At 44.0% G+C, this 24,425-nt stretch overlaps 1 protein-coding gene across 1 annotated transcript in view; it reads left to right on the top strand.

The window, feature by feature from the left end:
* The window catches only part of LOC123995196 (N-lysine methyltransferase SMYD2-A-like), a 30,170-nt gene that overhangs the window by 5,245 nt on the left and 500 nt on the right, over nucleotides 1–24,425 (top strand). Inside the window, exons 2-11 of the mRNA XM_046298620.1 lie at nucleotides 9,655–9,718; nucleotides 11,339–11,449; nucleotides 19,878–19,938; nucleotides 20,985–21,109; nucleotides 21,258–21,325; nucleotides 22,182–22,284; nucleotides 22,825–22,935; nucleotides 23,044–23,179; nucleotides 23,384–23,558; nucleotides 24,245–24,353. Coding sequence (XP_046154576.1) covers nucleotides 9,655–9,718; nucleotides 11,339–11,449; nucleotides 19,878–19,938; nucleotides 20,985–21,109; nucleotides 21,258–21,325; nucleotides 22,182–22,284; nucleotides 22,825–22,935; nucleotides 23,044–23,179; nucleotides 23,384–23,558; nucleotides 24,245–24,353 — 1,063 coding nt within the window. The remainder of the gene's footprint in view (nucleotides 1–9,654; nucleotides 9,719–11,338; nucleotides 11,450–19,877; nucleotides 19,939–20,984; nucleotides 21,110–21,257; nucleotides 21,326–22,181; nucleotides 22,285–22,824; nucleotides 22,936–23,043; nucleotides 23,180–23,383; nucleotides 23,559–24,244; nucleotides 24,354–24,425) is intronic.

Here is a 24,425-nt window from a genome sequence, read left to right as displayed (position 1 = left end):
AATCATTGTATTTGGGACAAGTCATTCACTAAACCCTAAACCTCAACTAAATCTTGTCATGAATAATGTGGTAATTGAGAAAGTTGAGGTGACTAAACTGCTTGGAGTAACCCTGCATTGTAAACTGGTCATGGTCAAAAAACATATGACAGTAGCTAAGATGGGGAGAGGTCTCTCCCTAATACAGCTCTTCTCTGCCTTCTTAACAACACTATCAACAAGGCAGGTCCTACAGGCACCTGGACTACTGTTCAGTCGTATGGTCAGGTGCAACAAAGAGGGATTTATGACATTTACAATTGGCTCAGAACAGGGCAGCACGGCTGGCCCTTAGATGTACATGGAGAGTTAACATGAATAATATGTATGTCAATCTCTCATTGACAAAGTGGAGGAGATTGACTTCATCACTACTTGTTTTTGTAAGAAGTGTTGACAAGCTGAACACAGTGAGCTGTCTGTTTAAACTGCTAGCACACAGCTCAGACACCGATGCATACCCCACAAGACATGCCACCAGAGGTCTCGTCACAATCCCCAAGTCCAGAACAGACTATGGGAGGCGCACAGTACTACATAGAGCCATGATGACATGGAACTCTATTCCACATCAGGTAACTGATGCAAGCAGTAGAATCAGATTTAAGACACAGATTAATATACACCTTATCAAACTTTCTTCTCAGCCTAGTTTGTGCGTTCTGCAAACAACGTGTCCACTCCTACAATGACAACGGCAAGACTGTAATAATGATATACTGAATGCATTAACAGAAAGTACCATTACCAAACAAGCATTGTAGATGAGAAATGATGGGAATTAACAGTACATGTACTAGTGAATCAGACACGTGTCTTGTGTGCCATCATTTAAAAAAATATATTTGCTACTGATCGACTAAAACATTCTTTGTCGATCAACAGCCTGTTGACCAAACAATCGACCAGTCGACTAAATAGTGTCAGCGCTACTACACACATTTACATTGTAATATTATTGTATAGTGGTATACATTTTATGTTGTAGATATGTAGTGGTGTAATAATGTTATATGATGTACTGTTTTATATTTTGTTTGATGTGTGATGTACAGTAAGTGCCTTAATGTGTTTGGACCCCAGGGAGAGTAGCTTCTGCCTTGGCAGCAGCTAATGGAGATCCCTAATAAATACAAATACAACACCCTTACATAAAGATGTCAGATCTTAGTTTGAGACAGTTTGCTATAGCAGGAAAATAATCCCGCAGTATCAGGAAATGTGAATTATTATGTGGATTATAATGAACGGACATTGTTGTAGGTATTGATACATTTTTCGTTAGGTCAAATCAAGTCTGAAAATTCAAAGTGGAAATGACAAACTTTAGAATCCTTTCTAGAACTCAGAAGTCAAACACACTACTGTGCAGGAACATTCTCAGCAACAAAAGAGTGATAAGATTTAGATCCTACATCTGAATCACATATCCACCCAGGTCCACATGCCCCACTGTTTCTGTCTTAGATCTGTAATATTACATTTACATTACATTTAAGTCATTTAGCAGACGCTCTTATCCAGAGCGACTTACAAATTGGTGCATTCACCTTATGACATCCAGTGGAACAGTCACTTTACAATAGTGCATCTAAATCTTAAAGGGGGGTGAGAAGGATTACTTTATCCTATCCTAGGTATTCCTTAAAGAGGTGGGGTTTCAGGTGTCTCCGGAAGGTGGTGATTGACTCCGCTGTCCTGGCGTCGTGAGGGAGTTTGTTCCACCATTGGGGGGCCAGAGCAGCGAACAGTTTTGACTGGGCTGAGCGGGAACTGTACTTCCTCAGTGGTAGGGAGGCGAGCAGGCCAGAGGTGGATGAACGCAGTGCCCTTGTTTGGGTGTAGGGCCTGACCAGAGCCTGGAGGTACTGAGGTGCCGTTCCCCTCACAGCTCTCGTAGGCAAGCACCATGGTCTTGTAGCGGATGCGAGCTTCAACTGGAAGCCAGTGGAGAGAGCGGAGGAGCGGGGTGACGTGAGAGAACTTGGGAAGGTTGAACACCAGACGGGCTGCGGCGTTCTGGATGAGATGTAGGGGTTTAATGGCACAGGCAGGGAGCCCAGCCAACAGCGAGTTGCAGTAATCCAGACGGGAGATGACAAGTGCCTGGATTAGGACCTGCGCCGCTTCCTGTGTGAGGCAGGGTCGTACTCTGCGGATGTTGTAGAGCATGAACCTACAGGAACGGGCCACCGCCTTGATGTTAGTTGAGAACGACAGGGTGTTGTCCAGGATCACGCCAAGGTTCTTAGCGCTCTGGGAGGAGGACACAATGGAGTTGTCAACCGTGATGGCGAGATCATGGAACGGGCAGTCCTTCCCCGGGAGGAAGAGCAGCTCCATCTTGCCGAGGTTCAGCTTGAGGTGGTGATCCGTCATCCACACTGATATGTCAGCCAGACATGCAGAGATGCGATTCGCCACCTGGTCATCAGAAGGGGGAAAGGAGAAGATTAATTGTGTGTCGTCTGCATAGCAATGATAGGAGAGACCATGTGAGGTTATGACAGAGCCAAGTGACTTGGTGTATAGCGAGAATAGGAGAGGGCCTAGAACAGAGCCCTGGGGGACACCAGTGGTGAGAGCGCGTGGTGAGGACATAGATTCTCGCCACGCCACCTGGTAGGAGCAACCTGTCAGGTAGGACGCAATCCAAGCGTGGGCCGCGCCGGAGATGCCCAACTCGGAGAGGGTGGAGAGGAGGATCTGATGGTTCACAGTATCGAAGGCAGCCGATAGGTCTAGAAGGATGACAACAGAGGAGAGAGAGTTAGCTTTAGCGGTGCGGAGCGCCTCCGTGATACAGAGAAGAGCAGTCTCAGTTGAATGACTAGTCTTGAAACCTGACTGATTTGGATCAAGAAGGTCATTCTGAGAGAGATAGCGGGAGAGCTGGCCAAGGAAGGCACGTTCAAGAGTTTTGGAGAGAAAAGAAAGAAGGGATACTGGTCTGTAGTTGTTGACATCGGAGGGATCGAGTGTAGGTTTTTTCCGAAGGGGTGCAACTCTCGCTCTCTTGAAGACGGAAGGGACGTAGCCAGCGGTCAGGGATGAGTTGATGAGCGAGGTGAGGTAAGGGAGAAGGTCTCCGGAAATGGTCTGGAGAAGAGAGGAGGGGATAGGGTCAAGCGGGCAGGTTGTTGGGCGGCCGGCCGTCACAAGACGCGAGATTTCATCTGGAGAGAGAGGGGAGAAAGAGGTCAGAGCACAGGGTAGGGCAGTGTGAGCAGAACCAGCGGTGTCGTTTGACTTAGCAAACGAGGATCGGATGTCGTCGACCTTCTTTTCAAAATGGTTGACGAAGTCATCTGCAGAGAGGGAGGAGGGGGGGGAGGGGGAGGAGGATTCAGGAGGGAGGAGAAGGTGGCAAAGAGCTTTCTAGGGTTAGAGGCAGAAGCTTGGAATTTAGAGTGGTAGAAAGTGGCTTTAGCAGCAGAGACAGAAGAGGAAAATGTAGAGAGGAGGGAGCGAAAGGATGCCAGATCCGCAGGGAGGCAAGTTTTCCTCCATTTCCGCTCGGCTGCCCGGAGCCCTGTAATATCAGGATTGATTTATACATCATAGCCTTCGAATGAGTATTTGCCATATATTCAGACTGACAGTATTGGCTTACACTACTCTGAATATGAATAGTTTATTTCCAAAACACTATATCCACCAATATTTCACACTTGTGTTTAAAAAAAAAATCTGAAATGATTGCTTACGTGTACCTTTATGTGTGTAAAATATTACTGTTCTCAGATTTTTTGTTTCATCGATTTTAGATGTGTATGAAAATGTTGTTTTTTCGTGGCAAATGCTTTCTGTCCGTTGTTCGGCTGCAATGGAATGTTTCGTATCCTGTATATTTGACATTGATACTGTATGTGGTTGTCTCACCTAGCTATCTAAATATGACTGCACTTACTGTAAGAATTTTTATTTTATTTAACCTTTATTTTAACTAGGCAAGTCAGTTAAGAACAAATTCTTATTTACAATGACGGGGGCCTGGGATTAAAAACATATAAAAAGAAATACAGTATAAATACAGGAAAAAACACACATTACAACAAGAGAGACACAACACTACATAAAGAGAGACCTAAGACAACAACATAACAAGGCAGCAAAACATGACAACACAGTCGCAAAGTCACACAGGATAAGAGCATCTGCTGAATTACGAAATTGCCAAATGTAAAAGTTTTACATACAGATCTCACATTACCAAGTATATATTTTTTATTATTGATGCCACATATGTATCGATTGTGCTTTTCTTTATGACAAATGTACATAGTTCTTACATTTCACTGTGTAAAACATTAGCATTTAGCAAAAAAACATGATTATTTGCCTCTCTGAAATGAAAGCAACAAGTGATACATTTTAAAGTACATGTCTGTCATTGAACAACCCCATGCCATGATTATATAGTAAAAAATCACATATATCTTTCAGAATTTATTTCAACAATAAAAGATAATTTACCAACATTTCTGACAATGGATTTATTGGGTTTTTGAGTTAAACTCTTCATATATTGTCCATTCATTGGTGCCCTGCTCTCCTACTACCACAATAATGAGCTTGTAGTGTGGCCAGGGCTCTTTTCCAGAACAGTTTGTGCTCTAGTTTGTCATGCTTGTCTTTGTCTTTGTGACAGTTTCTCTGGGGCTGGCTGCTTGTCTTTGCTATAGCCTAGTAGTAAATACATTTCAATATCTCACCCTTAATGGATAACATAGCAAATATGAATGCCTATTCAATTATTCTAACATTTCAGTTCTCTTTCTGTGCAATTAAAAATGTGCCCTTGTGAGCTGAACTACTGACCTGTCCTTGTTTATGCATTTGGTGGTGGTTCACTTCATTCAATTACTTGGCAGAAAATAACCTCTCCTAGAAGTCACATGAAGAACAATTTGTTCTGACAGATTAAAAATCAAATCAAATCAAATCAAATTTTATTTGTCACATACACATGCTATATTTGGATGATTTGCATTTGTATTCTATATTATATTGCTGTATGATCAGCATCTGTCATGAAGGGCACCATTTATTTATGGGATAAGAACCCCTTTTGCCTTTGGTTCTCATATGTAGCTTATGTCTTATGTTGTTATGCTCTTAGATCTGTATCATGTTCTCTTTCTGAAATGCCAAAGTGTCTGTTCATTTTATCAAGAGAGACTTTTCAAAGGAGAATACACTGTGTGATATTCATTAAACCTTAACCTTTTCTCTCTTACCCCCGACCTTTTTAGAGACAAGTATAAAAGTTTGAGTAAACTTTTGTGCTTCTATCTGAGAAAAAGAAAAAAAGAGATGTCTTGTCTTCCTGCAGTGAAACATGTCTTTGTAAATGCTATAGATGTAGGATCTTAAAGGAAAAACACACAAAATCCACTCATTCCTTTAATTATCTGGTGTTAAATAACACTAATATGTGAGGGAAAAAATGTTTTGTGAAGAAATGTATCATTTGGGGGTTATAATGTTGGTAGCAATGCGAAAGATCGTTGTGGAAATCTGTTGCAGCTCAAGTTGACTACAAAATCCATAATGCAATGCTCTCTTTGTGGGCTGGATAGGTAGCTAGCATACATAGCTACACACAATAATATCAAAGACAATATCAGCTAGTAAAGTATCTAGTTAGTTGTAAAATCACCTATCAATTTAGTAGTCTACAATCTCATCATATTCAACCTGCAGATTGATGTGCCTCACAGAGTGGAATCAAACATTTACAATTGGCAGATATACTTTTTGAGGAGATGGGAAACGTTGCCCATGCTACATCAGTGGGCCATATGGTGCATTCTGGGCGATTCTGGGACAAAGAGCGCTCTCCTTCAAGGAGTGAATGGGAGTCTATTGGGCGCTAGCTCAAAACCCAACATTAGCATAAATCTCATCAACAAGAAGTACAACATTACAAATATTTTCTGAGATATGAGATGACGAACTTGCTATCTATAATATCGCATATCTTTGGAATTGTGACATTATGTACTTTAGAGAAAAATAGGCATGCTTCTCAACATATATACGGACTTTGAGAAGGGATTGCGTGATGCTAATTTTTTTGGGAAAAATTATGAATTTAGCAACCGTGTGCTGCAGCATGACAATGTGAATTACAAATTTCTCGAGGTAGGAATATCGCAAAAATATGATATATTTCTCATTCGAGAGAAGACATCCTCCTGAGTTATTACATCGGCCAGTATTGAAATCTGACAGGTATGATAGGCGTTTTCACGAACTAAAAGTCATATTCCTATTAACTTCCAGTGTGGTGAGAGCAATTTTATGACATTGCTACGTCATACGTCATTGATTTCTGGCTGCTTGAATGCCAATAACTGAGATACACATGAAAACATGAAATTACCCACAATAATTTAACATCCAAAATGGGTGAACCTTTCCCTTAATTTGTGCCAGTTTGCTACAGAAGGAAAATAATCCTGCAGCAATAGGAAATGTGAATGTAGATTATAATTAATGGGGAAAGCCAGTATTTAGCCAGTTTGCGCTCAGGCGCTCATGAAAGGTGGCCGGTGCGTGGGAGAGAAAATATCTGTAGAGTTGAAAAAGTACTCTCACAAGTGGAAGGTGCTATATATATAAAAATGGAACAGGGCGTACGTTTCAGCCTTATGCCTTCATCAGTACGGTACAAACAAATTAAGAAGACATGTACTGAAGAAGACACACCTGCTGTGCATAACAGGTGCAGATAGTTGATTAGAGACTGGCGAATGGGAAGTCAATGCAAATTAACAAGGAGGATATTCACTACCGTTCAAAAGTTTGGGGTCACTTAGAAATGTCCTTGTTTTTTAAATAAAAGCACAACTTTGTCCATTAAAATAACATAACATTGATAGACATTGTTAATGTTGTAAATGACTACTGTAGTTGGAAACGGCAGATTCTTTAATGGAATATCTACGTAGGCGTACAGAGGCCCATTATCAGCAACCATCACTCCTGTGTTCCAATGGCACGTTGTGTTAGCTAATCCAAGTTGATCATTTTAAAAGGCTAATTGATCATTAGAAAACCCTTTTGCAATTATGTTAGCACAGCTGAAAACTGTTGTTCTGATTTAAAGAAGCAATAAAACTGGCCTTCTTTAGACTAGTTGATTATCTGGAGCATCAGCATTTGTGTGTTCGATTACAGGCTCAAAATGGCCAGAAATAAATAACTTTCTTTTGAAACTCATCAGTTTATTATTTTTCTGAGAAATGAACATGAGAAATTGCCAAGAAACTGAAGAGCTCGTACAACGCTGTGTACTCCTCCCTTCACAGAACAGTGCGAACTGTCTCTAACCAGAATAGAAAGAGGAGTGGGAGGCCCTGGTGCACAACTGAGCAAGAGGACAAGTACATTAGAGTGTCTAGTTTGAGAAACAGACGTCCTCGTCTCAACATAAACAGTGAAAAGGCGACTCTGGGATGCTGGCCTTCTAGTCAGAGTTGCAAAGAAAAAGCCATATCTCAGACGGGCCAATAAAAAGAAAAGATTAAGATGGGCAAAAGAACACAGACACTGGACAGAGGAAGATTGGAAAGAAGTGTTATTGGACAGACAAATCTAAGTTTGAGGTGTTCAGATCAGAAAGAAGAACATTCGTGAGACGCAGAAGAAAATGAAAAGATGCTGGAGGAGTGCTTGACGCCATCTGTCAAGCAAGGTGGAGGCAATGTGATGGTCTGGGGGTGCTTTGGTGGTGGTAAAGTGGGACATTTGTACAGGGTAAAAGGGATCTTGAAGAAGGAAGGCTATCACATTTTGCAACACCATGCCATACCCTGTGGACTGTGCTTCATTTCCTCCTACAACAGGACAATGACCCAAAGCACAGCTCCAAACTATGCAAGAACTATTTAGGGAAGAAGCAGTCGGCTGGTATTCTGTCTGTAATGGAGTGGCCAGCACAGTCACCGTATCTCAACCCTATTGAGCTGTTGTGGGAGCAGCTTGACCGTGTGGTACATAAGAAGTGCCCATCAAGCCAATCCAACTTGTGGGAGGTGCTTCAGGAAGCATGGGGTGAAATCTCTTACCTCAACAAATTGGCAACTAGAATGCCAAAGGTCTGCAAGGCTGTAATTGCTGCAAATGGAATATTAAACATTTTTTTTAAAAGAAGTTTTTTAACCAGGTAGGCCAGTTGAGAACAAGTTCTCATTTACAACTGCGACCTGGTCAAGATAAAGCAAAGCAGTGCGACACAAACAACAACACTGAGTTACACATGGGATAAACAAACATGCAGTCATTAACACAATAGAAAAAATCCATATACCGTGTGTGCAAATGTAGTAAGATTCTTTGACGAAAGCAAAGTTTGAAGGACACAATTATTATTTAAATTAAAAATCATTATTTATAACCTTGTCAACGTCTTCACTATACTTCCTATTCATTTTACAACACATTTCATGTATGTTTTCATGGAAAACAAGGACATTTCTACGTGACCCCAAACCTTTGAATGGTAGTGTAGATTATAAATAATGGACATTTTGTCTAGGGGTTGATCAGTTTTTATTAGGGCAAATCAAGTCTGATATTTTAAAGTCTAAATTACAAACTTTAATAGCTTTTTTAAACCTCGACTACACTGCAAGTTTGCATTTCCTGCTGTTCCGAAAAATGATCAGCAACAAAAGAGTGATCAATTAAGATCCTACATCTGTAGCAAGTTTTTATTGATTTTTTCTCTCATACATGAGACATTTGAGATATCCAGCTGCTTTAATTGCTGTAATGTAGTCCGTCACTATTATGCAATAGATGGATTGACGATGCTGCTCTTTAGTCAAAAAGGAGAGTAAAAAACAACCGATTGGAAGTTGCAACCCCTTTTTTGTCTGTAGACAACACCTGCGGGATTAGTACAGTTCTTTCATCTTGAGACCAATGGTTCAGTCTTTAGCCATAACCCTACAGGAACTAGATAACCTACAACCCACTGCAACGGTAGGTCTTGACTCCCAGCTCCATAGACTCTCAGTGGCGTGTTTGGAGTTTTCTACTGTTCTTGTTCTCTGTGTCTGAAATGGCAGCTGGTCCAACTCAAAGGGCACATCTATTAATACCCCAGAATGTTTCAGGCTACAGTCCCCCTCGGTTACGACGGGAGAAACCCCATTAACAACTCCTGCCCCCACCTCAGGAGGAATGGGTTGCTCCGTACAACTGACAACACACACAGACAGATACACACAACACACAGTGATGAAGACACCAGTTGTTTTGCCTTTTTCTCTCTCTTTGAACCGGCACTCAAAATGTGACTGTGAAGATCAACTACAGACTGTCATGTCTCAGCCATACATGTCATGTGTGTGTTTCTACAGCAGTTGTGTATGCCATGTTCATCAGGAACCATACTCAGGGTTGGGGCCAAATCCATTTCAACTCAGTCAATAAAGGAAGTTAATTGAAATGGAATTGACTCCTTACTATGTTTGGCAGTGGCTGCTAAACTGTGCCATGATAGAATACCCTGTTTGTAACAGTATTAGGTGAAAATGTGACTAGAAGCTATGGATGTTTTAGTACTCATTCCCCACTAACCCATTGTCTTGTCACCCATAGGAAGGAGGGCTTGGCAAAATGCGGGAAGTGCAAAAAAGCGTTGTATTGCAATGTGAAATGTCAGGTAAGACATGATGATGGTGATGAGATTGCACATACATACAGTACAAGTCAAAGTTTGGACACACCTACTCATTCAATGGTTTTTCTTTATTTTTACTATTTACTACGTTGTAGAATAATAGTGAAGAGCTCAACTATGAAATAACACATATGGAATCATGTAGTAACCAAAAAAGTGTTAAACAAATCTAAATATATTTTGGATTTAAGATTCTTCAATATAGCCACCATTTGCCTTGATGACAGCTTTGCATACTCTTGACATTCTCTCAACCAGCTTCACCTGGAATGCTTTTCCAACAGTCTTGAAGGACTTGTTGGCTGATTTTCCTTCACTCTGTGGTCCAACTCATCGCAAACCATCTCAATTGGGTTGAGGTTGGGTGATTGTGGAGGCCAGGTCATCTGATGCAGCACTCAATCACTCTCCTTCTTGGTCAAATAGCCCTTACACAGCCTGGAGGTGTGTTTTGGGTCATTGTCCTTTTGAAAAACAAATGATAGTCCCACTAAGCGCAAATCAGATGGGATGGCGTATCGCTGCAGAATGCTGTGGTCGCCATGCTGGTTAAGTGTGCCTTGAATTCTAAATAAATCACAGACGGTGTCACTAGCAAAGCACCCCCAAACATCACACCTCTTCCTCCATGCGTCACAGTGGGAACCACACATGCGTTCACCTACTCTGCGTCTCACAAAGACATGGCGATTGGAGAATGCCAAGAGTGTGCAAAGCTGTCATGAAGGCAAAGGAAAATAATCTTTAAAGAATCTCAAATATAACATATATTTTGATTTATTTAACACTTGTGTGGTTACTACATAATTCCATATGTGTTTTTTCATAGTTTTGAAATCTTCACTACTATTCTACAGTGTAGAAAATATATATATTTTTTAAATCCCTTAAATGAGTAGGTGTCTCCAAACTTTTTACTGGTACTGTACATGCATGCATGCTATAGACAAGTACCTAACATTGCATTCTCTTCCAGCATCAGTGTCTATATACTGTATACTCTCGGTTCTGAATGTGAAGTCCTGTGTGTTTTATATTAGAGGGCAGATAATGTGTCACTAATATCCTGTAGGCAGAATGCCTATAGTTCCAGGAATGGCTGAGGGCGTGGATGGGGCTTGGGTAGTGGAGTTAGTTTGGAGTGTGTAGTTAAGGGGGTAGAGGATATACTATATCAGTAGGGGAAAGCATATAGTTTGGGTTAGGGTCATCCCTAAAGACTGGTTGTTTCGAATTGTGGCTTAATGTGGTCGGGGATATTTTATGTCGGGCATGAATAATGGGGGTGTATGTCTGAAACCCTACCTCTTCAAAGAGTATCTTAAATATCCCACAGGGGGGTAATAGGGGGTAATATTATCCAAAGTCTGTGGAGTTGCATGCTGTCTGACTATCTATTTAGCACGTTCCATCCAATCACTCAATGACATCAAAAAGAGTTTGAGTGGAGGCTAGCACAAATTATACAGTTGTGGTAATTTGTAAGTCGCTCTGGATAAGAGCGTCTGCTAAATGACTTAAATGTAATGTAATGTAATGTATCAAATGGACACCTTTAGTGACCCAACATTCTTAAACATAACTCCTGTGTGTGTTCCTCAGAAAGGGGACTGGGCCATGCACAAGCTGGAGTGCGGGGCCATGATAGCGTACGGGGAGAACTGGTGTCCGTCTGAGTCCGTCCGACTGGTGGCTAGGATAATCGCCAAACAGGTGAGAGAGAGAAGTAGCTCTATTCCACAGTCACTACCAGTAACTACCAGTGTGATGATGAGCAGTATCCAGATCCATCGGATGTAGTGATCACAATATAGTAGCCATATCTAGGACAACCAAAGTTCCCAAAGGCTGGCCTAATATCTTCAAATAATATTTTTGCCGGAATCTCCTTGCGAATGATTTTGCCGAAGATTGTAAGAGGTCGTACAATATGTTTTTGTAGTGATTCCTATGTTGCTGATGTAAAACATATTTGTTAGTCCGTGGTGTGTAATGAAGAGTAAACAGACATTGCACTTGACACATTTCTGAAATTGCTTATCCCAATGACTAATACGCATGCATACATTAAGAAGAGGAAGAAAAGGACAGTTAAATCCCACATGGATTGATGAGGAATTTAAAAAATGGTATGATTGAGAAAGATGATGTCATGTTTTGTCATTTATTATCTTGTCTTGTCCCTGTGCTTCCCATTCTATTCGTTTCCCTCTGCTGGTCTTATTAGGTTCTTTCCCTCTTTCTATCCCTCTCTCTCCCCCTCCCTCTCTCACTCTCTCGCTCTCTCTTCTCTCTATCGTTCCGTTCCTGCTCCCAGCTGTTCCTATTCCCCTAATCAATCATTTAGTCTTCCCACACCTGTTCCCGATCCTTTCCCCTGATTAGAGTCCCTATTTCTTCCTTTGTGTTCCGTTCCTGTCCTGTCGGTTCCTTGTCTAGAATTCACCGTGCTGTGTTTGTGTATCGCCCTGTCGTGTCGTGTTTTCCTCAGATGCTGCGTGGTGAGCAGGTGTCTGAGTCTGTCTGGTTCAAGTGCCTTCCCGAGGCAACCTGCTGTTCACCTGCTGTTCAAGATCGAGTCTCCAGTTTGTCCTCGTCATTTCGAGTGAAAGTTGTGTTTTTTGTTTGTATTTACTTTACTGGATTAAAGACTCTGTTTTCGCCAAGTCGCTTTTGGGTCCTCTTTCACCTGCATGACAGAAGGAACCGACCAAGGAATGGACCCAGCGACTTCAGACGCTCGTTACACTGCCGTCGAGATCCAAGGAGCCATGCTCGGCAGACACGAGCAGGAATTGTCTGCTGCTCGCCATGCCGTGGAGAACCTGGCCACTCAGGTTTCCGACCTCTCTGGACAGTTCCAGAGTCTACGTCTCGTGCCACCTGTAACTTCCTGGCCTGCCGAGCCTCCAGAACCTAGGGTTAATAACCCACCTTGCTACTCCGGGCAGCCCACTGAGTGCCGCTCCTTTCTCACGCAGTGTGAGATTGTGTTCTCTCTCCAACCCAACACATACTCTAGAGAAAGAGCTCGGGTTGCTTACGTCATTTCACTCCTTACTGGCCGGGCTCGAGAATGGGGCACAGCTATCTGGGAGGCAAGGGCTGATTGCTCTAACAGGTTCCAGAACTTTAAAGAGGAGATGATTCGGGTTTTTGACCGTTCAGTTTTTGGTAGGGAGGCTTCTAGGGCCCTGGCTTCCTTATGCCAAGGTGAACGGTCCATAACGGATTATTCTATTGAGTTTCGCACTCTTGCTGCCTCTAGTGAGTGGAACGAGCCGGCGCTGCTCGCTCGTTTTCTGGAGGGACTCCACGCAGTGGTTAAGGATGAGATTCTCTCCCGGGAGGTTCCTTCAGATGTGGACTCTTTGATTGCTCTCGCCATCCGCATAGAACGACGGGTAGATCTTCGTCACCGGGCTCGTGGAAGAGAGCTCGCATCAACGGTGTTTCCCTGCTCCGCATCGCAACCATCTCCCTCCTCTGGCTCAGAGTCTGAGCCCATGCAGCTGGGAGGGATTCGCATCTCGACTAAGGAGAGGGAACGGAGGATCACCAACCGCCTGTGCCTCTATTGCGGAGTTGCTGGACATTTTGTTAATTCATGTCCAGTAAAAGCCAGAGCTCATCTGTAAGCGGAGGGCTACAGGTGAGCGCAACTACTCAAGTCTCTCCATCAAAATCCTGTACTACTTTGTCGGTCCATCTACGCTGGACCGGTTCGGGTGCTACATGTAGTGCCTTGATAGACTCTGGGGCTGAGGGTTGTTTCATGGACGAAGCATGGGTTCGGAAACATGACATTCCTTTCAGAGAGTTAGAGAAGCCTACGCCCATGTTCGCCTTAGATGGTAGTCATCTTCCCAGTATCAGATTTGAGACACTACCTTTAACCCTCACAGTATCTGGTAACCACAGTGAGACTATTTCTTTTTTGATTTTCCGTTCACCGTTTACACCTGTTGTTTTGGGTCATCCCTGGCTAGTATGTCATAATCCTTCTATTAATTGGTCTAGTAATTCTATCCTATCCTGGAACGTTTCTTGTCATGTGAAGTGTTTAATGTCTGCCATCCCTCCCGTTTCTTCTGTCCCTACTTCTCAGGAGGAACCTGGCGATTTGACAGGAGTGCCGGAGGAATATCATGATCTGCGCACGGTCTTCAGTCGGTCCCGAGCCAACTCCCTTCCTCCTCACCGGTCGTATGATTGTAGTATTGATCTCCTTCCGGGGACCACTCCTCCTCGGGGTAGACTATACTCTCTGTCGGCTCCCGAACGTAAGGCTCTCGAGGATTATTTGTCTGTGTCTCTTGACGCCGGTACCATAGTGCCTTCTTCCTCTCCGGCCGGGGCGGGGTTCTTTTTTGTTAAGAAGAAGGACGGTACTCTGCGCCCCTGCGTGGATTATCGAGGGCTGAATGACATAACGGTTAAGAATCGTTATCCGCTTCCCCTTATGTCATCAGCCTTCGAGATTCTGCAGGGAGCCAGGTGCTTTACTAAGTTGGACCTTCGTAACGCTTACCATCTCGTGCGCATCAGAGAGGGGGACGAGTGGAAAACGGCGTTTAACACTCCGTTAGGGCATTTTGAGTACCGGGTTCTGCCGTTTGGTCTCGCCAATGCGCCAGCTGTTTTTCAGGCATTAGTTAATGATGTTCTGAGAGACATGCTGAACATCTTTGTTTTTGTCTATCTTGACGATATCCTGATTTTTTCTCCGTCACTCGAGATTCATGTTCAGCACGTTCGACGTGTTCTACAGCGCCTTTTAGAGAATTGTCTCTACGTAAAGTCTGAGAAGTGCTCTTTTCATGTCTCCTCCATTACTTTTCTCGGTTCCGTTATTTCCGCTGAAGGCATTCAGATGGATTCCGCTAAGGTCCAAGCTGTCAGTGATTGGCCCGTTCCAAGGTCACGTGTCGAGTTGCAGCGCTTTTTAGGTTTCGCTAATTTCTATCGGCGTTTCATTCGTAATTTCGGTCAAGTTGCTGCCCCTCTCACAGCTCTTACTTCTGTCAAGACGTGTTTTAAGTGGTCCGGTTCCGCCCAGGGAGCTTTTGATCTTCTAAAAGAACGTTTTACGTCCGCTCCTATCCTCGTTACTCCTGACGTCACTAGACAATTCATTGTCGAGGTTGACGCTTCAGAGGTAGGCGTGGGAGCCATTCTATCCCAGCGCTTCCAGTCTGACGATAAGGTTCATCCTTGCGCTTATTTTTCTCATCGCCTGTCGCCATCTGAGCGCAACTATGATGTGGGTAACCGTGAACTGCTCGCCATCCGCTTAGCCCTAGGCGAATGGCGACAGTGGTTGGAGGGGGCGACCGTTCCTTTTGTCGTTTGGACAGACCATAAGAACCTTGAGTACATCCGTTCTGCCAAACGACTTAATGCCCGTCAAGCTCGTTGGGCGTTGTTTTTAGCTCGTTTCGAGTTTGTGATTTCTTACCGTCCGGGTAGCAAGAACACCAAGCCTGATGCCTTATCCCGTCTGTTTAGTTCTTCTGTGGCTTCTACTGATCCCGAGGGATTCTTCCTTATGGGCGTGTTGTCGGGTTAACAGTCTGGGGAATTGAAAGACAGGTTAAGCAAGCACTCACGCACACTGCGTCGCCGCGCGCTTGTCCTAGTAACCTCCTTTTCGTTCCTGTTTCCACTCGTCTGGCTGTTCTTCAGTGGGCTCACTCTGCCAAGTTAGCTGGTCATCCCGGTGTTCGAGGCACTCTTGCGTCTATTCGCCAGCGCTTTTGGTGGCCGACTCAGGAGCGTGACACGCGCCGTTTCGTGGCTGCTTGTTCGGACTGCGCGCAGACTAAGTCGGGTAACTCTCCTCCTGCCGGTCGTCTCAGACCGCTCCCCATTCCTTCTCGACCATGGTCTCACATCGCCCTAGACTTCATTACCGGTCTGCCTTTGTCTGCGGGGAAGACTGTGATTCTTACGGTTGTCGATAGGTTCTCTAAGGCGGCACATTTCATTCCCCTCGCTAAACTTCCTTCCGCTAAGGAGACGGCACAAATCATTATCGAGAATGTATTCAGAATTCATGGCCTCCCGTTAGACGCCGTTTCAGACAGAGGCCCGCAATTCACGTCACAGTTTTGGAGGGAGTTCTGTCGTTTGATTGGTGCGTCCGTCAGTCTCTCTTCCGGGTTTCATCCCCAGTCTAACGGTCAAGCAGAGAGGGCCAATCAGACGATTGGTCGCATACTACGCAGCCTTTCTTTCAGAAACCCTGCGTCTTGGGCAGAACAGCTCCCTGGGCAGAATACGCTCACAATTCGCTTCCTTCGTCTGCTACCGGGTTATCTCCGTTTCAGAGTAGTCTGGGTTACCAGCCTCCTCTGTTCTCATCCCAGCTTGCCGAGTCCAGCGTTCCCTCCGCTCAAGCGTTTGTCCAACGTTGTGAGCGCACCTGGAGGAGGGTGAGGTCTGCACTTTGCCGTTACAGGGCACAGACTGTGAGAGCCGCCAATAAACGCAGGATTAAGAGTCCAAGGTATTGTTGCGGCCAGAGAGTGTGGCTTTCCACTCGCAACCTTCCTCTTACGACAGCTTCTCGTAAGTTGACTCCGCGGTTCATTGGTCCGTTCCGTGTCTCCCAGGTCGTCAATCCTGTCGCTGTGCGACTGCTTCTTCCGCGACATCTTCGTCGCGTCCATCCTGTCTTCCATGTCTCCTGTGTCAAGCCCTTTCTTCGCACCCCCGTTCGTCTTCCCTCCCCCCTCCCGTCCTTGTCGAGAGCGCACCTATTTACAAGGTACATAAGATCATGGACATGCGTTCTCGGGGACGGGGTCACCAATACTTAGTGGATTGGGAGGGTTACGGTCCTGAGGAGAGGAGTTGGGTTCCGTCTCGGGACGTGCTGGACCGTTCACTCATTGATGATTTCCTCCGTTGCCGCCAGGATTCCTCCTCGAGTGCGCCAGGAGGCGCTCGGTGAGTGGGGGGTACTGTCATGTTTTGTCATTTATTATCTTGTCTTGTCCCTGTGCTTCCCATTCTATTCGTTTCCCTCTGCTGGTCTTATTAGGTTCTTTCCCTCTTTCTATCCCTCTCTCTCCCCCTCCCTCTCTCACTCTCTCGCTCTCTCTTCTCTCTATCGTTCCGTTCCTGCTCCCAGCTGTTCCTATTCCCCTAATCAATCATTTAGTCTTCCCACACCTGTTCCCGATCCTTTCCCCTGATTAGAGTCCCTATTTCTTCCTTTGTGTTCCGTTCCTGTCCTGTCGGTTCCTTGTCTAGAATTCACCGTGCTGTGTTTGTGTATCGCCCTGTCGTGTCGTGTTTTCCTCAGATGCTGCGTGGTGAGCAGGTGTCTGAGTCTGTCTGGTTCAAGTGCCTTCCCGAGGCAACCTGCTGTTCACCTGCTGTTCAAGATCGAGTCTCCAGTTTGTCCTCGTCATTTCGAGTGAAAGTTGTGTTTTTTGTTTGTATTTACTTTACTGGATTAAAGACTCTGTTTTCGCCAAGTCGCTTTTGGGTCCTCTTTCACCTGCATGACAGATGAGGCTAAAAGAATGACAAATAAGTCTGGCTACACAACAGATTGGCAAGCATCTATAAGTACCTAGGTGTCTGGCTAGACTGCAAACTCTCCTTCCAGATTCATATCAAACATCTCCAATCGAAAATCAAATCAAGAGTCGGCTTTCTATTCCGCAACAAAGCCTCCTTCACTCACGCCGCCAAGCTTACCCTAGTAAAACTATCCTACCGATCCTCGACTTTGGCGATGTCATCTACAAAATGGCTTCCAACACTCTAGTCAGCAAACTGGATGCAGTCTATCACAGTGCCATCCGTTTTGTCACTAAAGCACCTTATACCACCCACCACTGCGACTTGTATGCTCTAGTCGGCTGGCCTTCGCTACATATTCGTCGCCAGACCCACTGGCTCCAGGTCATCTACAAGTCCATGCTAGGTAAAGCTCCGCCTTATCTCAGTTCACTGGTCACGATGGCAACACCCATCCGTAGCACGCGCTCCAGCAGGTGTATCTCTCTGATCATCCCTAAAGCCAACACCTCATTTGGCCGCCTTTCGTTCCAGTACTCTGCTGCCTGTGACTGGAACGAATTGCAAAAATCGCTGAAGTTGGAGACTTTTATCTCCCTCACCAACTTCAAACATCAGCTATCTGAGCAGCTAACCGATCGCTGCTGCTGTACATAGTCTATTGGTAAATAGCCCACCCATTTTCACCTACCTCATTCCCATACTGTTTTTATACTGTTTTTATTTATTTACTTTTCTGCTCTTTTGCACACCAATATCTCTACCTGTACATGACCATCTGATCATTTATCACTCCAGTGCTAATCTGCAAAATTGTAATTATTCGCCTACCTCATGCCTTTTGCACACATTGTATATAGACTCCCCCTTTTTTCTACTGTGTTATTGACTTGTTAATTGTTTACTCCATGTGTAACTCTGTGTTGTCTGTTCACACTGCTATGCTTTATCTTGGCCAGGTCGCAGTTGCAAATGTGAACTTGTTCTCAACTAGCCTACCTGGTTAAATAAAGGTGAAATAAAAAAAATAAAATAAAATATTGCAATTTGAGAAATCATGTAACTAAACTGAGTAAAAAGAAGAAGAAACTACACTGAAAGAATGATAGTAAAAAGCTTTGGAGTACCTTCAATTAACTTTTGGGGAAAAAGGCTATCTCAGTTCCATCATTCATTGAATCAGATGGCTCATTCATTACAAAACCACGCTTATAAGGAAGGACATTCAACCAACACAGCACTTACACAAATGACTGATGATTGGCTCAGAGAAATTGGTAATAAAAAATATATTTTAGGGGCTGTTTGGTTAGACTTCAGTGCGGCTTTTGACCTTTTCGACCATAGTCTGCTGCTGGAAAACGTATGTGTTATGGCTTTACAACCCCTGATATATTGTGGATAAAGAGTTACCTGTCTAACAGAACACACAGGGTGTTCTTTTAATGCACCACAACGGTAAAAGATGCCAACCAAAACAAATGCCCCAAACACGGGGGACTTAAACAGTCCAGCAAAAAACCCAAACACACGGACAACCGTGACACACAGACATGTACATGGAATAATCCCGCACAACCAGCAGGTGGGCCTGCTTGTAAATAAAGCCCAGCCAATCAGCCTAAACCAAACACAGGTGAAACCAATAAACAGAAAAGGGGAAAAAAGGGATCAGTGGCAGCTAATAGGCCGGTAACGACGACCGCCGAGCACCACCCGACCAGGAAGGGGAGCCCCCTTCGGTAGGAGTTGTGACACTAAGGGAAATTGTAAATGGCTCAGAACAGGGCAGCATGGCTGGCCCTTGGTTGTACACAGAGAGCAAACATTAGTAATATGCATCTAAATCTCTCTTGGCTCAAAGTAGAGGACAGATTACTTCATCACTACTGGTATTTGAGAAAGGTATTGACATGTTGAAAGCAGTGAGCTTTGTTTAAACGACTAGCACACAGTCCCCAAGTTCAGAACAGACTATGGGAGGCGCACAGTACTACATAGAGCATTGACTACATGAAACCTTTCCACATCAGGTAACTAATACAAGCAGTAGAATAAGATTTAAAAAACATATAAAAATATATCTTGTGTAACAGCGAGGACTATGAAGCAACATAGAGTATGGGCCTGAGGGCACACACTTAGTGTGTTGTAAATTCTGTAATGAATTTATTGTAATATTTTTCAAATTGTATAACTGCCTTAGTTTTGCCGGACTCCAGGAAGAGTAGGGGCTGCCTAATTTCATAATTAATAAATGCCAAAATCACTTTTTTTCTATGTCAAATGGTTTTGTTATGTTTCAGTCTTCTGTGATGTATATAAAGTGTCATATTGGGATGCAAACTCAATGTAAGACATTTCAACTCTATATCTGACATGGTGCAGGTGTCTTCTTTTTAAGCCCATAACCGTGTGTGTGAGGTGTTTCAAAGTAGATTTGTTTAAGACTACCAAGAAACACTCTGTGTGATCCTGATTTAGACCACTGCAGTAAAAGCTTAAGGCCTGCATGGTATCTGTGTTGTTAGTGCTGCTAGTTGTTTTGGGATGCTTATTTTGGCAGACAGAGGGTGTTAACTCAACTGTCTCTTGTCTGTTTCTGCAGAAAGCCCAGAAAGAGAGGAGTACATCAGAGAAGCTGCTGCTGATTGGAGAGCTGGAATCACGTACTAACAAAACACCCACAGAGAGAATGAGTCGATACACTGAGTGTTCCATTGTGTTGTCTGCTTATTGGCGTTCTGTGTAAGAGACATACATCTCTTTCATCATGGTACTGAACGTTGCATCTTCCTTTACTTTGTGTCACGTTCAGTACGAAGTCGCTCACATGTACACGCCTAGCCGATGGCCTCATGCACGCTATAACTCACTTCTTACACCAATGTAGCAAATCTGGGGTGTAGCCCCGATCGGGACCCGAATCCGGGTCCAGTGACTGTCAACCCAACCCCTTAGCAGTTAAGCCTAGAGATCCAAAACATAACGAGAAGGTTGTTAGGTGTTGGGTTTAGGTCGCTACGATATACTGTATGTACAGTATAATGTAATCTAGTGTAGTTGTCATTCATCCCATGTTTTTGGCCCTAATACTGATTGCTTTTGAACAACAGCTTAGCTTCAAACCTAGTTTTCAGAGAGACAGAGTAGTGTTGTCAAGCTGGCCCTCTCTATTTATACATTAGTGAGAAATGTTACCCGACACTCTCCTCTACCAGGCCTTTACCAGAGCCTCCCAACGAATGTCCCCCTTATAGAATGCATCCATTCATCCTGAATGCACAGCAGCTTTACATACATTGAACATACAATTAATTAGAGCATTGGACTTGTAACTGAAAGGTTACAAGATCGAATCCCCGAGCTGACAAGGTAAAAATCTGTCGCTCTGACCCTGAACAAGGCAGTTAACCTGCTGTTCCTAGGCCTAGACTTTCCTAGTGAAATAAAGGTTCAAAATATGAATGGTGGGGGAGGGACTCTTTATTGGAAGCTCTTTGCAGCTGTCCAAGGATTAGCATGGAAGGAAAGATCCTCTCAGGGAGTCCACAGCAGTAAGAGCAGCAGACGTTTACATCCAACTTTATTCATACATCTCTTCGACAATAATGTTTGTGGAAACACCATCATTTGTAATATTTTACACAATCTTTAAGTGAGTTTCTCTCTGTCTCTCTCCTTCTATCCATCCCTCCTTCATTGTGTCTCTCAGACATAGACGATTTAGACATTGAGAAGAGGGAGATGAACGAGGGAGACATAGCCAGCCTGCACCAGTTCTACTCCAAAAACCTGGACTTCCCCAGCAAAACAGCCCTCCTCACACTTTTCTCACAGGTAAAACACACACACCCTCACATATTCTCTGCAGTTTTAATTACAAAGAAAAACTATTGTCTTTCATATCACCTCAGTATCCCTCTAGTTTCTGTCTTATTGTAGGTCTGTACCCATTCTGGGACTCCTTCCCTATTCTGTATTCCAGGTTAATTGTAATGGCTTCACAGTGGAGGATGAGGAGTTGTCGAAAATGGGCTCAGCAGTCTACCCTGAGTAAGCACACACACACACACACACACACACACACACACACACACACACACACACACACACACACACACACACACACACACACACACACACACACACACACACACACACACACACACACACACACACACACACACACACACACACACACACACACACACACACACACACACACACACACACACACACACAAGGGAAAGCGAATCCTAGATCTGCATAGAAAGGAAACTCCCTTCTGTGGTGGTGGGCAATTTGAAAATGGTGTCACGCACACACGGTCTGTTTGGTTATAAATCTCCTTGGTTAGTGAGCGTGTAGTAAAGTGTCTGTATTTGCCCACTCAGCCTGTGGTAGTTTTTTTCAGTCCTTCGTTCTCTCCATAGGCCCATGCCTAGTTCACTATTTAGGGCCCGACACATTTAAGAGAGGCCTACTGTATGTTTCCTTTGAAAAGAGATGGCTTATCCTGGCCACCACAACAGCTAAGCGCGTACTCTTAAGGCATTGGAAGAAATAATATCCCACTCCCTTTGATGAGTGGGCCAGTGCCATGGCACAGCTGGCTAGCTATGAGAGAGTTTATTTAATTCGCATCTGGGTAAACTAGACCGCTAACCAAAAAGAGAGGCCTCTGTGACCTCAGTATAGTCTATATAGTGAATGGGTTAACACAAACAAATATATGTAAACAGTTATGATGAAGTTGTTCCCTCTGGGAGTGTTTGTCGTTCCTATGGCGATGTTATTAGCATCTCTCTTCCGTATTTTCCCTTCTCTCTGTCTCCCATTTATTTCCCATTTCTCTCCCTCTTTGTTCCCATGCTCACCCCCCATCTATCTCCTTTTCTGTCTCTCTCAGTGTGGCCCTGGTAAACCACAGTTGCTGCCCTAACGTCATAGTGACGTACAAGGGGAATGTGGCCGAGGTCCGGGCTGTGCAGGACATGACCCCTGGGGAAGAGGTAAGGATGGGGACAGCTGTTGGAAGGCAGTGGTGGGTTGGTGTCAAGGTTCAATGTTTCAGGTAGGAAGGGGAGAGTATTGAGGGGTTAAGGGAAGGGGCAGGTAGAAGTGGGCAACAGTGTCATGTATTGAATTGCTAGTACGCTGCTGAGTCAGAGAAGTGCATAGTGGGAATGAACCTTGTCATGACCGGGGTTGGTTGTAGACAGGTGACAGGAAGTTAGGTCATAGGTGGCTTGCAGTAGTCTCGTCTGTGTCTCTCATCTTGGCAAGGAGGCATTTGAGGAACATACTGTAGATAGTGGAGTGTGTGGCTTAGTGGCGTCTCAGAAGATGAAGGGAGGGAGGACGAGAAGGAGCAGACACAGCAGCAGCTGATTAAACAGCTCTGCAGGGTTATTTTAAAACCTGTTCTGAGGACTGCTGATCAAAAAAGCTGAGCCGATATGAAATAGATCTCACTGATCTCAATATACAACTTGTATGAATAGTAACTTAAATGGTGAATGTTTATACATGCATTGTGTGTGTGTTCCCAGGTGTTCACCAGCTACATAGACCTCCTCTACCCTACAGCAGACAGAAATGAGAGGTTGAGAGACGCCTACTATTTCACCTGCGACTGCAAAGAGTGTAAAACCAAATCTAAAGTAAGAGGCTGATTGATGTATGATCATCAGTTACTTCCTAAACCTTGAATATTCATATTTGAATAATATAATAATTAAGATTTTAAACCCAAATGTTAATTGTTTTAGGACAAGTTGAAGCTGAAGGTGCGTAAGAGAAACAAGCCTCCAGGACCGGAGGAGATCAGTAGCATGATGCGCTACGCTAGGAACACCATCAAAGAGTTCCGTTCTGCCAAACAAATAGCAGAAAAACATCAGAAAAATATCCTTTGTGGTCCTTCTCTCCGTGTAGCCTCTCAATCTGGGTTAAAGTGGACGAGTTTAGAGATGCAAATAAGTGTCTTATATTATAGGTTTTAATTTCTGCCCAACAGCTCAAATATCTACAGCGTGGAAGTTGGCTTACAGTTTCACTGGCTAAGTTCCTGATTCTGTAAATTCAGTCTTGACCTTGACTCTTGAGCACCCCCTGGAGAGCTGATGGAGATGTGCCAGCTGAGCCTGGACAAGATGGGTGAGGTGTTTGAGGACTCCAACGTGTACATGCTGCACATGATGTACCAGGCCATGGGAGTGTGTCTCTACATGGGGGATTGGGACGAAGCCATCCGCTATGGAGAGAAGGTCCTCAAACCCTACAGGTACTGATCCATACATATACATAGAACCCTTCAGGGATGAATTCATACTTACACATAGAACCATACAGGTACTGATCCATACATAGACATAGAACCCTTCAGGGATGAATTCATACTTACACATAGAACCATACAGGTACTGATCCATACATAGACATAGAACCCTTCAGGGAATAATCAATATTCACACCTAGAACCTTTCAGGTACTGATCCATACAGACACCTAGAACCCTTTAGGGAATAATCAATACAAACACCTAGAACACTTCAAGTACTGATCCATACATACACCTAGAACTCTTCAGGGACTGATCCGTACATACACCTAGAACCCTTCAGGTACTGATCCATACATACACATAGAACCCTTTAGGGAATAATCCATACTTACACCTAGAACCCTTCAAGTACTGATCCATACATACACATAGAACCCTTCAAGTACTGATCCATACATACACATAGAACCCTTCAAGTACTGATCCATACATACACATAGAACCCTACAGAAACTGATCCATTTTCACCTAGAACCCTTTAGGCTATGATCTGTTTCCTCACCTGTCAAATTGATACAGTATAGCTGTAATGTTTATCTCCCCAGGTTTGTACCGTGATGATTCTTACCTGTCTAGGTCAGCTGATGGCTGTATAGTAACCATATACCTTTTCTTGACCTCTCTAGCATACTGTACCCTCCCTACTCCATGAATGTGGCCTCCATGTATCTGAAGTTGGGCCGTCTGTACCTGGGCCTGGAGAGAAAGTTATCTGGCATCGACGCCCTGAAGAAGGTAACATTACTAGAAGCCTGTTAGTTCCATTTCCATAGTGGCTACTTGTTATAACATGTAGTGAGAGATACG

This window comes from Oncorhynchus gorbuscha, linkage group LG14 (assembly GCF_021184085.1).
Source record: "Oncorhynchus gorbuscha isolate QuinsamMale2020 ecotype Even-year linkage group LG14, OgorEven_v1.0, whole genome shotgun sequence".
NCBI lineage: Eukaryota > Metazoa > Chordata > Actinopteri > Salmoniformes > Salmonidae > Oncorhynchus > Oncorhynchus gorbuscha.
This window is presented reverse-complemented; position numbering and strand designations above follow the sequence as displayed.